Source organism: Hemibagrus wyckioides, linkage group LG17 (genome assembly GCF_019097595.1).
Source record: "Hemibagrus wyckioides isolate EC202008001 linkage group LG17, SWU_Hwy_1.0, whole genome shotgun sequence".
NCBI classification, from domain to species: domain Eukaryota; kingdom Metazoa; phylum Chordata; class Actinopteri; order Siluriformes; family Bagridae; genus Hemibagrus; species Hemibagrus wyckioides.
In genome coordinates this window covers 13,369,842-13,383,995 of record NC_080726.1, presented here as the reverse complement: position 1 = coordinate 13,383,995, position 14,154 = coordinate 13,369,842, and the positions used below count along the sequence as shown (strand labels likewise).

General features: G+C 38.9%; 1 protein-coding gene across 1 annotated transcript; it reads right to left on the bottom strand.

Annotated features, from left to right (window-relative positions):
- Positions 1–8,346: 8,346 nt before the first annotated feature.
- On the bottom strand, positions 8,347–13,411 carry LOC131367972 (galectin-9-like). Its single transcript, XM_058413701.1, has 11 exons — positions 13,274–13,411; positions 12,343–12,431; positions 11,981–12,188; positions 11,662–11,781; positions 10,762–10,850; positions 10,345–10,501; positions 10,031–10,165; positions 9,893–9,922; positions 9,712–9,800; positions 9,305–9,461; positions 8,347–9,159 (listed from the first exon to the last, which is right to left on the bottom strand). Exons 1-11 carry the CDS (start codon positions 13,307–13,309, stop codon positions 9,013–9,015), a joined length of 1,257 nt encoding a protein of 418 aa, XP_058269684.1. The 5' UTR covers positions 13,310–13,411; the 3' UTR covers positions 8,347–9,012.
- Positions 13,412–14,154: the final 743 nt, after the last annotated feature.

Here is a 14,154-nt window from a genome sequence, read left to right as displayed (position 1 = left end):
AGAGATACAATAGCCAAATGTATCACAGACCATGGATGTGGGATCAGCTGTGGGCTCATGCATGTGGAAGAAGGTAGCTAGAGCTTTCTTCTGAGTGTGTTCAGCTGCCCCGAGATGTAGCATGAGTAGCAGTTTGAATAGATGCAATAGCTGGCATTATGTGTCCTGTAGTAAGTGCAAAGCCTCCTCATCAATGGGTGGTAGCTTTCATGTGACAGGAGAGAGCTAGCTTTTTGGTGGGAATTAGCAATTGACCAAATTGGAGAAAATGGGGTCAGAGAACTCTATCACATGTGGGCATGTTTGTACACAGCTATCTACTACCATTTCTAGAAAAGACACATTAAATAAAAAAGTAGAACCAATTCAGACACAATTGGTTCCCATTGACAAACACATTGTAATGATGGGGATTGCAGGATAATCTGAAATAGGCATTACTAAATGTGACTCACTGATGTGATGAAATGTGGCTATGATGCTCTTTTTATCCATTAATTTTCAGTTAAAGCACTTAGAATTAAAATAAACTGCTTTGTCGATCAGCCACCTATACAAACAAATATACATATTTTATGAAATAAGGTCCAAAACATTGTGTACCTGGAAGTTTTGTCCCTTGTGAAATGGCATTCCTCCGAAGCGCTCCTCTGAGCCCCACACGTGCATTGTTTTGGTATTGAGAACAACCACGTTCTCATGAAAGAGAGGATTGAAATGAAATGCAACCCCATTTCTGTGATGCAGGTTAATGGCAAATCTGGTGATATAAATACCAAATAAAACTGAACAAAATTTGCAGCTTATGAAAAAAACATGGAACTCTTCCCCCTAAATAGAAAGACTTAAATTGTTTAGCATAAAACAAAAATCCATGGAATAGTTGGTTGGGATCTGTTCATCTCCGGCCACAGAAAGCGGGAAGTGGCTCACAGTCAGTGTATGGAAATATGTAGTAAATGAACAAAAACACTTTAGAAACTTAAAAGAACTTAAAAACTTAAGACATTTTCTCTTATAGATTAAACTATACATCCATATGCTCTAATTATGCAAAAGAGCAGAATAACATCTGACCTGGAAGCTTGAGGATTAACCACACCTCGCCAGGTTGAATTCCACCATTGATGATGGCTTTGTATGGCACACTCTAACGATGAAGAATGCAAGAAGTAATTATTATTATTATGAGCTCATTCCATTACAGTAAAACAGAATGTGAACTAATTATGTGACACGGCCTTGAGTTCTTACTTGCTGGAGCGTGAAATGCTGGGGCCTTTAGAGGAAAAAAGATAAAAATGGACCAGTTCACTGAAGAAAGAGAGTAGAGAAACTGTTTGTCTAAAACACAGGAAGCTGGGGTACAGGAGTGACAACCTCAAAAGTATGTGATCCAAGTCTTTAAAGTATTTTATGTGAAAAATCAAATCATGTCTATTATTATTACTTATATCAAAGTAATTTGTAAGATTAACTGAGTTCTTTTATAGCATGTTATCTGGAGGCTACAAATGTGCATATAAACTCCAGAAACCTCTAGAAACTGTCACAATAAAATTTTAACCTTGGTCACATGAGAACAAGTATGTGACTGTACTTCAAGGGAAAGGAAGAAGACCATGTTCTGATTTGAAAATAAATGTGGGAAGTAAGTGAGCTAAAGGTTTCTCTTGTATTATCCCACAGCAAGAGTAGTGAAAAAAAATATTCATGTATCAAAACTGTTGTGTATTAAAAAAAAATTGCTATATGCTCTACTGTATATTACATGTGAAATAATTAAATTTCCAACAAAGTAATACTTATTGTTTTTTAGGCAGGATATGAGGTTGTACAAGTTTAATTTATAAGATATATAATCCATCCATTCTTTACACCACTTATCCTACTGGGTCACAGGGAAGCTGGAGCCTATTCCAGGAGACTCAGGGTAACAAGGCAGGATATACCCTGTACGGGATGCCAGTCTATTGCTAGTCTAGGGCACAATCACTCATCCATTTACACAGTCTCTTGCTAGTCTAGGGCACAATCACTCATCCGTTTACACAGTCTCTTGCTAGTCTAGGGCACAATCACTCATCCATTTAACCACGTTTACAGACAATTTAGAGATGCCAATCAGCCTATAATAACTCCGCCATTGCCTGTTCCCAAGCCCAGGATGTGAAAGGACGAGGGTTGCACATTGGGCTAACAACCCATTGTGTAAAATTCTCTTGCTATGGAAATGCCCTCTACATCTTCAGAAATCCTTCAAATCCAGGGCAACACTCACCAGGACAGAAATGGCTGGAGAAGATTTGTCAATGCCTTATGCAAAGAGGCTTAAGTAAATATTCAGCCTGTAATGCTTGTCTCTTTACTGGGGGAGAAAACTGGATGTCATGCATTCGGAGAACATTTTCAACCAGACCCATATTGCAGGATGAAAACAATCTTGGTTTTATTAATGAAAACATAAAAAGCACAAAGACCTGGAAACATAGACATATCACAGAAACAAAAGCACAATCCTGAATAAACATAACATGGAAAACCAAAGCAGCAGTATACAATAGCAGACATTGTGAACACGGTGTGAGCAATGACTTCGACAAAGAGCCGATACAAGTGGAAGGGTTTAAATGACAAACCAGATTAAACGTAATCCTCTTTAAGCGTTGCCTCTGGGAAAAAAAATAGGCAGAGAGATAGGCTTTCTTCAACTGTCTTCTCTTCAACGGTGAAGAGTTAATTGATGTGCCTAATTGGCACACCGAGTTTTGGCACGCTTTTGGCCTCCCCGCCTTGCAGCCACACTCAGCTGAATTGCCGCTGTCACTTCAGAGCTGCTGTTTTAATGGGGCAAGGAGTTCTTTTTTGTGGCTTGAGTGCAGTGCTGTGAGCACTACCGTCACATGGCCCCCTAGCTAAGTCCCCATCTAGCAGCTGTCACGCCCAGAAGGAGTACCTACAGGACAGGCTGTCTGCATTCCCATAGTGAGTCCCTGCTCTATTCTTGACATGAAATAAGTAGACTTGCAGAGAAAGGAACCATCAAATTACCTATGCTTTGGCTGTTGAGGAACGGTCCATGGCACCCGGTTCAGCTGACACATTTTGCTCAAATCTGAGATGGGGAGGCTACAGAGGAGTAGGTAGGCACAAGCCATTGATAATACCCAACCAAACCCAAAAAGGCACGTACCTGTTTCTTCATTGTACTTCGGGGGTACTCTTTGATGGCCTCAATCTTCTTCTCCTGTGGTTTTAGCAGCCTGCAACCGAAGCAGTACCCCAATCACATTGTCCAGGTAAGCAGCTGCTGTCAGGATTCTGGGACCCTGTAAGGCCGCTGGTGGACCACAATCCCGGGGAGGGGGGTGTTTGATCTCATGCTCGACCAACTGTGGCATGCTCTCCAGGATCTCTGAAGCAAACACAGACACAACAGGCCCAGGAGCAGTCCATCTTTTTAAGAAATTGATATGATAGAGTTGCGCTTACCCGGTTGTTGCAGGCAATAGTTCACTGGTCCTACCCTCACAAGGACTGTGTAAGGGCCCTGCCATCTTGCCAGGAATTTACATGCTGTGCAAGGGACTAGCAGCAACACTTGGCCACCTGGGTTGAACTCTCTTGGTTGTGTAGGCCACATCCAGCAGTCCTCTAGGGCGCTGTCCAAACAGGAGTTCAAATAAGGTGAAGCCTGTGGAGGCCTGTGGTGTTTCTTGGGTGGCGAAGAGGACATAGGCAAGGAGTGGGTCCCAGTTCTACCCTTCCACATCTACCACCCTCCGCAGCATCCTCATTAGGGTTTGGTTGAACGGCTCTACCAGTTGGTCGGTTTTTAGGTGCTAGATGGACATCCTCAGGTGTTTGACCTGCAACAACTGACACAAATTCACCGTTAATCAGGACACAAAGGGCGTAGCTTGATCTGTCAGGTTTTCTTTTGGGATGCCCACTCAACTGAGGAATGTCAGGAGCTCCCTGGTGATGTTCCAGGAGGTGGTCTTCCAAAGTGGGACCATCTCGTAGTAGAGGGTGGTGTAGTTCATGATTACCAGGATAAACTTCACCCAGGCTGACTTCGATCTGTTCTAATGGAATGCCAATAATGGGGAGAGGAATTAACAGTGCTGCCTTTTGGGGGCCTGTGCACTGGCACTGGGGGCACCTTTGGCAGAAAGCCTTCACCTCAGCATCCATCCCAGCTACGTGAAATAATCCTGCAATTTTTCTAAGGTTTTTTGGGGCCCCAGGTGTAGCCAGTGGCAGGTGAGTTGAAGAAGCTCATCCATGTGGGCACGTGGATTGAGGCCTGGGCGTATATCCATTTCTAGAACTCTGACATCACAGAGATCGGCCACACAAACTGAGGATTTCCTTGCATACTGTGTCGTAGTCCCAAGTCTCCTTGTCAGACAGGCCTCACTGCTCAGAAGGGGGCTCAGAAGATCAGCCTAGACATGTTTCCACCAGCCCTCTCGGGCTGCGGTGCATTCAAACATGTGCAGGAAAGCTTACACATTGTCCTCAGCAGTCATTTTGTGCAGCGATTGCTGTGCTTTACAAACGGGGTCAGGGAGACGGACAGCAGCGGCCTGTGAAGTTATTTTTAAATCAAGCAGCTCCTGCGTGGAGGTCTTGACGTTTCAAGCCAGCTTGTGGGTTACTGCATGCTGGTGGATGCTGGTCTCCAGCAGATGTTGTAGCTGTTGCTTTATGCTTACTCCTTGCAGAGGCTCTATATTGGTTTCCCACATTCTCCGCCAGTGTAACACCCACTAGTAGCAAGATTCAAGATTCAAGATTCAAGATTCAAGAAGCTTTTATTGTCATTTCAACCACATATAACTGGCGCAGTACATAGTGAAATGAAACAACGTTTCTCCAGGACCTGGTGCTACATAAACATACAACTACTAGTACAATACAAAACAACAAACAACACCACAGAGCTAGGACAGAAGTTTGTCTTAGCCACGTAAAGTGCACAGTGTGCAGCTAGGTGCAAACAGAGCATAGACAAGACAAAAAAGTGCAAAAAAGACAATAAATACAATAAAGACAACACAAAAGAACACAGGACACTTAGCGCACTTAGCGCTTAGCAAGGAGAACACGAAAATAAGCACAGGGATCCAGGAAAAAAAAATCTTTTATTTAAAATAAGGTGCAAAGCAAAATAAAGGAAGACATCACTCTGTGGAAGGTGCTGGTGAAGTGGTGAAGAGTCTTTAATGGAGTGGCGGTGAAGCGGCTAAGCAGAGAGGCAGCAAGGCTGGCCCCATGAGTGTGGCTTACGCTCATGGGTAGGTTGGGGTTGCAGGTTGGGGAGCATGATTCTCTTCATGCCTAGAACAAGCAGAGAGTTAGCATCCAATAGCTATCACCCCAAACTCAACTCCTTACCTCCCCCTAGTGCTGAGCTTGGCTTTCTTCAACCTTCTTCTCTTGGAGGGTGAAGATTTAAGCGACATGCCTGATTTGTCTACCGAGTTTTGGCGTGCTTTTGTGGGGTCCCACAGCAGATCATTTGGTCTGCATGTTTTGATTTGGCACATGTATTGATTTTAGGCTGGATACCCTTCCTAACACAATCCTCCCATTTTGTCCAGGCTTGGGACTGGCACTGAGAGTTAACTCTTTAAATGTTGGGGTAATTCCCTGCCCGGGAATCGAACCCAGGCCACAGCAATGAGAGCACAGGATCCTGCTGCTGTACCACCATGAGGCTGCTGTGGGGCTATAGTACAACTAAAGAAAAGACAAAGATGCAGCAAAATTGTAAGTTTGTGAGCTGCAAGCATGTACTGCTGTTGAAATGAAAACCCTGGATTTCCTGTGACATCATGACTAAATAGACACCAGAACATGTGGTCTCTGTGAATTTATTGCTAAACCAAATAAAAATAAATTAAAACCTTACCATAAATAAAACACCTACTGAATCCTAAAAATGAGTTCATCTGGCAGACATGCCAAATTTGCGACAAAGCATCATAATTGGAGAGAGAGGGATGAAGAGAAAAAGTCTCCAAGTCCTATCCAGAAGCGGGCTAGCTACGAATCAGCCATTGTAGATCTGGTTGGCAAACTTAAACAAATGTGAAGGGAAAATCAGCAGGGTCATACTAGTACAAAAGAGTCGCAGACAGGACTAGAAACATTGGTTGAAGAATTTAAAGATCAGATAATAAAGTTGAAAATATCGGAGGAGCTGAGGAGTGTATTAGCAACAGCGAGGTAATGCGACACGAGATGGCAATTCGATACCTGCTGCGACGTGAGGTAGAACTATCTGTCAGGTGCTACGATCTGCGAAACAGGTAAGACTGTACAACTTTAGAATTTATCAAGTGCCGGAAAACAGTGAAGAAGGGAAGGATCCAGTTGAGTTAGTGAGTTTGTTACTCACTACAACTTTGAACTCTCTCACCGATGTTGACATAAAAATAAAGACAGCCAACAGAACATTGAAGATTGTCTGAATACCTGTGACAAAACTTTGACTCTACTCTGGCAGATGCCCTGCCAACACTACAGGAGCTCTGTATCAAGATGCAAGTGGGGGAACATGACGCATTGGGTATGGAGCTGTCAAAAGCCATGTGGCAGATGTGGAGAGGAGGCCGTCGCCAGATTATTCAAGCGTTGTCAGACACAGATGTTAAAGCTCTCTTTCCTGAGCAGATGATATAGTTGTATTGTTTCCATGAACAAATACAGGCAAGATCTATTATTGTTCCTATTTCTTTTCACATTACCATCTCCGTGAACGTGAGGTAAGACCTCCTGTCTGTTAACAGGAGGGCTATAATAGAGTCTGTAATGCGATTGATACCGAATTTTGTTGTTTTTTCAATAATAGCAGACATAATAACACTTAATGAGTGGACGAAACTTGCCCGCTGGGGTGCAAGCCCCTAAAGGAAACTATTTAAATCACATGGTCGCATACAGGCAAAGTGTTGTTTTTCCCTTAGAGAGACAACTCCCAACTCTCTGCCCACTTTCAATTGGGAAATGGTTGCCTTTTTTATTTCTGTTTTGGGGAATTTACTCTGTGCAAAGTGCAAACAGTTGGATGTGGTGAAGATCAATCTAATGTTCAAGTTAGCAGTAATGCTTTAAGTATATACTTAAATAGACTCATTTAACTTTAATAATAACCATGGAAAGTTTAATTTGTTTTAATTATAATGTGAAGGGAATAGGTAGCCCTGTGAAGAGGAAAAAATACCGGACCAGCTCCATACATTAAAGTGTAGTGTTGCCGTTTTACAAGAGACTCATCTCTCAGACAAAGAACATTTAAAGTTGAAAACAAATTGGGTGGATCAGGTCTTCAGTGCATCCTGTGGTGGAGGGAGAAAAAGGGGGGTTGCCATTCTTATTAGTAAGGCTGTCTATTTCACAGCTGAAAAATTGTTTTAGGATAAAAATGACAGATATGCCATGGTTGTGGGAACAGTTGGAGGAGCTATAATACCTTTTTTAAATGTATATGCACCAAATGAAGATTGTCCATAACTCTTTAAGAAAATCTCTCACTTATGATTATATTAAAATAATGACAATGGATCTTTCTCTCCCTCTGTGTTGTAGCCAAAGCTGGGAAACAATAATTGCTCTTAAAACCTGAATAAAAAAACAAAAGGAACTTAAACAATTGGAAATAGAGAAAGAAATAAAAAAAAGCTGGAATCTGAAAAACCAGAGATATATTCCCATGTAATCTTATTTAGTGCATGAAAAACCATAACAGTTAACTGGATGAAGCCACACCCTCCAAAAATGTCCCAGTGAATTGAAAAACTTTATAAAATGGAATATATGACTGCTCTACTCCAACTGAACCTGGACATTTTCATACAAAGGTAACACCTATTATTACATTTCTTGATACATTGAAAATGAACTGATCAATGAGGAACTATACTTTGTGTTTTTATTTATTTATTTTTTATTTATTACTTTTTCCTATATTTTTTATTTCTTTTTAAAAAAAATATTATTAATTTTTATCTATTTATTTTGTATGTGTTTTCCCCATGTGTTTTCTATCTGATCATCTTATTTTTGGTTATTTATTCAAGTCACTGCTGTTCAAAATAAATAAATAAAATGAAAACCCTAAATGGAGAGGATAAGCACATGACAGTCTTTATGATTAAAGCAGCAATTTTTAGTAAGTGCAAAATATGTGATCTTGGTTCTCATTTTCTAATGAACTTATGTTCTCTTCTTCAGATTTTCCAGTAATTTCTGTCAATGTGAAGAATTAATAATAAGTTTAAAAAAAAAAAAAAAAAATGACCAGACACGTGGTAAAAACTGGACAGATTACTGTCATCATTTTTGTATTAACATTTACTACCATCTTCAGGCAAGACATGAGTACAACAAAGCAGAATAGTTACAGAAATGTAACACCAGGCGGCGCTGTTTTTGCTTCTATATGTTAATAGAAAAGAAATAGGATTAACTCGGAAACAATTTAACTTCTTGTGTCTGAGTGGCTTTCCTCCAGTTATTTGAGTTTACTCATACCTCCCTAAAACATGCTGGTAGGTGAGTTTACTACTCTGAATTGCCTCAGGGTGTGTAAGAATGTGTTTGTAATGCCTTGTGTGAGCCCACCTGCCTCGGCCCAATATATGAGGGTATTGAAACACAGGCCATAAATAGAAGTGCATGACAGAAACCTTGACTTCTTGTTAATTAGTTTTATTAATAAAACATTTAACTCATTAAATTCTCATTAAAACACATTTAAATCAATAAATTCATGGGGAAAAAAACAAAACAAAAAAAAACAAACAAACAAACAAAATAAACAGAAGCAGGCCATGATTAAAGAGTGCTCTATTTTGAAATCGACCAATTTCGTTTATTTATTTATTTATTTATTTTGATTTAGATTTTTTTTTTTGCTTCTCTGTTTACAGATAAAATGTGACTTGGTAAAATTGTGCCAGAGAAAATATTGCACAAAAATATCCAATTAAAATTTCTTAGCTAAGCGTATACATCAGTCAAGCTCAGGTCACCAGACACCTCCAGAGCATCAATCTCCCACAGCTTGGTGAAGCGGTGCTTGAAGGTACACACTTGTATACCATTGACAAACACGTTGTACTGCTGAGGATCACAGGAGATGATCATCTGAAAGGAATGTGACACAGGTAAATGATATGATCAGATGTTTTAAATTAATTCTCGCTTTAAGTAAAACTATTTGTATCAACCAGCCGAACAGACACAGACATATTTGTCCTCTAAATATTCCCTTTTATTTTGCAGTACATACTTGGAAGATTTTTCCCTTTTGAAACGGCATTTCTCCAGAGCGCTCCTCTAAGCACCAATCATCCATTGTTCTGTTATTGCGTACAACCGTGTTCTCATCAAAGCGAGGATTATAGTGAAAGGCAATCCCATCTTTGTGACGCAAGTTAATCTCAAATCTGGTAACACAAATATCAGATGCAATTTAAAAATATATTTTACACATCATTTATACCACAATCCTCTAGGCCTAAACTGTGGTATGCTGCTCTGCAGGTGGTGATCTTCCCCAAACCTGAATATCATACAAGTTCAGACTAAATCTGTGGGAAGTCCAGAAACTAGTCGTTTTAGATCAAATATGGCTTTCTTTCATTTATGTCAGCCAATGTAATTAATGTAATTAGTAGAAAAATGCTAACATCTGACCTGTAAGGCTCAGGATTAACCAGCCCTTGGATTGAAATGTTTTTTCCAGCCCACAATCCACCATTTATGTTTGTTTTGTATGGCATACACTAATGATAAAGAATGCAGGACATGGTTATTACACGCTGATTACTTTAAGGTAAAACATAATGTTAACTTATGTGAAGTCTTTTGGTCTTACATAGCTTTTTGCAGCATCAGATGAAGGCACCTAGAGATGGAAAAACATAAACATTAAAAAGTAGGTTCTAAGCATATCCTATTGAGTTCAAAAGTAAATGGATAATGTAACTGTAAAGCAAAAACTAGTTTCATTTACATCAATCAAGCTCAGGTCACCAGACACCTCCAGAGCATCAATCTCCCACAGGTTGGTGAAGCGGTGCTTGTAGGTAGTCTCGAGATTACCATTGACAAACACGTTGTACTGCTCAGTAGTGCAGGAGATGATCATCTGAAAGGAATGTGACACAGGTAAATGATATGATCAGATGTTTTAAATTAATTTTTACTTTAAGTAAAAGTCTTTATTTCAGCCACACAAACAAACTTGAATATATTTGTTCTGTAAATGATAAAATATGAACAAAGGTAAAAAATGAACAAAATTCCCTTTTAGTTTGCAGTACATACCTGGAAGCTTTTTCTCTTTTCAAACGGTATTTCTCCAGAGCGCTCCTCTGAGCCCCACTGATCCACTGTTTGTGTATTGCGTACAACCGTGTTCTCATCAAAGCGAGGATTGTAGTGAAATGCAATCCCATCTTTGTGGCGCAAGTTAATCTGAAATCTGGTAACACAAATACCAGACACAATTTCAAGAAATATTTTGCACATCATTTATACCAAAATCTTCTAGGCCTAGAATGTGGCATGCTGATCTGCAGGTGGTGATCTTCTCCAAACCAGAATATCCTTGTTTTAGATCAAATCTGGCTTTCTTTCAATCAGGCTTTCCAGGTACTTGGTAACACAGTTTCAGCTCAAAGATAAAAGATAAATATGTAGACTATAATTTTGCAGAGGCACAGAACAAGTCTAGCATCTCACCTGGAAGCCTGAGGATTAACCAGCCCTTGAATGACAATGTTTTTGCCAGCCCACATTCCACCATACATGGTGGTTCTGTATGGCACACACTAATGATGAAGAATACAAGACATGGTTATTGCAGGCAATCATGAGATTAAATGAAATTCACGTCTTCTATACTTTCATACAGGGGTGTCCAATTGTCTGGAATGGGCCGGTGTGGGTGCAGGTTTTTATTCCAACCAAACAGAAACTACAACTGAGTCTATTGAAAGCCAAGATCAACTGATTAAACAGGTGGACTCAGGTGTGGCTCCTGCTGGATTAATTTGAAAACCTGCACCCATGTGGCCCTTTGCAGTTAAGCTTGGACACCTCTGCTTTTTTATATCACTTTCACCATATATTCTAGAAGCCTCAGATATGCAAATAACAATATATTTAATAAATTACTAGTTATTATTGTGCAAGAATGATTTTTGATATATTAAGGACAATTTTTGCATCTGAAGTGCATTTGGATAGAAAATGACATGCATGTTAGTATCAACTGTATGAAATCTTTGATGTGCTTTGTACATAAACACGGGATATTAATTGTAGTTTTTACATGTGGTTGTGTTCCACTACCCACTGACCCCCCAGAAAATAATACTACATGAACTAGATTTTAATTAACTCTCAACCAAATCAAAACTGAACCCCATTATGCCTAGTAATGTCAAAATAGCTTAGTTTCTGACATTCCTCTTACGTATATGTGTAATTGGGCAAAAGTCATGATCAAACTAGTAGGCCATAACAGAAAAGAAATATTGAGTTAATTAGTTCCACATTCATGTCCTCTACTTTACACTAGATGAATAGATAGCAATAGGTATGTATTTATATTTAAGTTAAGGGTATGGTCCTTCTCACCACAGGATCCTGGAAACTGATGGTCTTAACCTCCACCATCCCATCCACTACGATAGTGTCCACCATGTTGAATGGGATACGGTGCTTGTAATCCTTGACATGGATGCCATTGACACTTATCTATGAAAACATAATGTTAAGATCAGCATGTATCCTAAAACAATGCATTATGGTATTTTATTCAGAGGCAGAAGATGAGACACTGAGACCCTCAAACATGTTCTACATGTAACATATAATACAGAATGCTGCACTGAGATATGAGCTAACTCTTAAGCATTTCATTTCTTTTCATGTGGGAAAATTCAAAGGATGTAACCTTGTATAATTTGCTTGTCACCAGGATTTGCAGTTTGAAAGGGTTTCCCAAGGGGAGGAGAGCAAGTTTCAAGATCTCCTCTGGACCCCAGGAGTTATCCTGCTTGGTGTTGGCTACTGTGTGCTCTGAACCAGATTCATAACGTGGGTTAAAGTGCAGGGAATAATTAGCATCCGGGGTCGAACCACACTGGAGATTCACATAGAACCTGAAAATATATAGAAAGTGACGTTGTTATTTATTTATGCATAAAAATAATAATGAAATGGTGGACCTTTAAAAATAGGTGGAAGGGGTGGCAGGAAAACATTGAGTAAAGTCATGCATTTGTCAACCCATATGAACATGAAAGTCTATCTTACCTTTTGGCTTCTGGTAAAACTCGCCCACTTACAGTGATACTCTTGCCGTCCTGCAGTCCTCCTTTAATTGATCCAGTAAAACGTATTTTCTGTTGAAAGACAATAGGATGATGAAGTATTTCACATAAGCAAGTGTTACTGACAGATATCAAAAAATTAAAAAGAAAATAACTTCTTAAAAATATATGCAGCATATGTCCATAATACACAAAGTTAAAAAAAAAAAGCTATGATGTTTTACAATGAAAGTGTTTTAAGTGAAAAAATAAAAAAACAATAATTTTCATTCAATGTGTGTGCATGACTGATTTTTTAAATTATTTCTTTTCATTATTCTGGTGATAACACAGAGGCCAATCAGGCAATGCAGAAGTACATCTAGGCACCTGCTTAATAGTTAAGGATAGTGTGTGATGCCAAGGCAAAATGGAGCAAAAGTGGATTAGTCTAATAATTTAATAATTTTAAAAAGTTTAATGGAAAAGTTTAATAATTTTAAAAGTTAAAAAAAATGTTTTTTTTAAATCATTTTATAAAAACATTATAATCTTAAACTTTGGCAGGTATGAGGGACGCATTGTGTATCAGAAGCCACGGGTCTTAATCTATCAATTAAAATCGTGTCTATTTGCACATTGTTTTTGTTTTTCAGTCTAACTGTTTCTGTTGTAACTTCCACTTTAGGGTGAATAGCTCTAAGACTATCATGGTGCATGCAGCTTAAAGATTATGAAGATCTGGAGGAAAAATTACCTTCAGTAAATGAAATCTTGTCTCATTAACACATTTTGCAAAATAATACAGGAATGGAAATGATATAGAAATTTTATACATTAAATATCACAATTGCAACTATATTCACAAAGAATAATGTGACTGTATTATAAGTTTTTAGTATGAAAATATAGCAAAACTATATAAAAATACTTACAGGATTGTAAAACGTCTCTTGCCATTTGTGTGCCATTTTGCAGGAGTTTCCAGGCGTTATACCTGAAAATTGGTCTGTCAGCTCAACCTATTTTAAAGCTTATAAAGAGGAACTTTGTTCATGTGATAACGTTTGGATTTCATCATTGTTCTGGTGATTTGCTGAAACCAGTCAGAGCCGATTAATAATAACCACTGATCAGTTGTTTTTTTTATTAGAGAATGTGAATAGTTCTAACTGTGTATAGATTGTCAACTTAAAATGAATGCCTCAGTTGTGTTTAATATCCACCAGGAGTGGTCAAAAGGAACATGATTGCCCTTAAAGTTGTTCAGAGATAACTGCCACACTCACATTACTGGGAGGATGATATGATAAGGAATATGGAGGAAATGATAGGGGAAAAAATGCTAGAACAGCATTTTCCTGTTCTGAAACCTATTGGTGAATGGGATGTGCTTATAATTCATATGGATGCCACTGATACTTAAAAAGTCAGAACAAAATATAACTTAAAATAATGCATTACTGTGTAAATACATGTACCATGTAAATATACTCAGACGATACACTAAAAGATGGAATTAAGGCAAGACCAAAGAACTAATGTTCAAATCTAGCCAAATGGTTGAGTTACTTGAGTCTGTTGTTTTAGGGTAAAGTAAACTCCAAAGTGCATAATGTAGATTGTACAGTGACACCAGCTGCGGAAGGTCAGTATAGAATATTGCAACATCACCAGTTACATAATGCAAATGAACCCAGACAATTAGACAGTGTTGCAGGTTCATGAAAGAGGAAACTGTGAAAGTCTGCTTGTCTGGCTTTTCAGCATTTCTATTTTAAATTTGCAGAAGAGCTCTGTACTCTCTGGTTCTCGT

What these genes read in the sequence shown, in the direction of transcription:
- LOC131367972 (XM_058413701.1), bottom strand. Translation starts at nt 13,309, where the DNA reads ATGGCACACAAATGGCAAGAGACGTTTTACAATCCT. An exon ending in GTTAATCCTGAGCCTTACAG is followed by an intron (nt 9,462 to 9,711) that starts GTCAGATGTTAG and finishes TTGTGTTACCAG; the next exon opens with ATTTGAGATTAACTTGCGTC. An exon ending in AAAAGGGAAAAATCTTCCAA is followed by an intron (nt 9,160 to 9,304) that starts GTATGTACTGCA and finishes CATTCCTTTCAG; the next exon opens with ATGATCATCTCCTGTGATCC.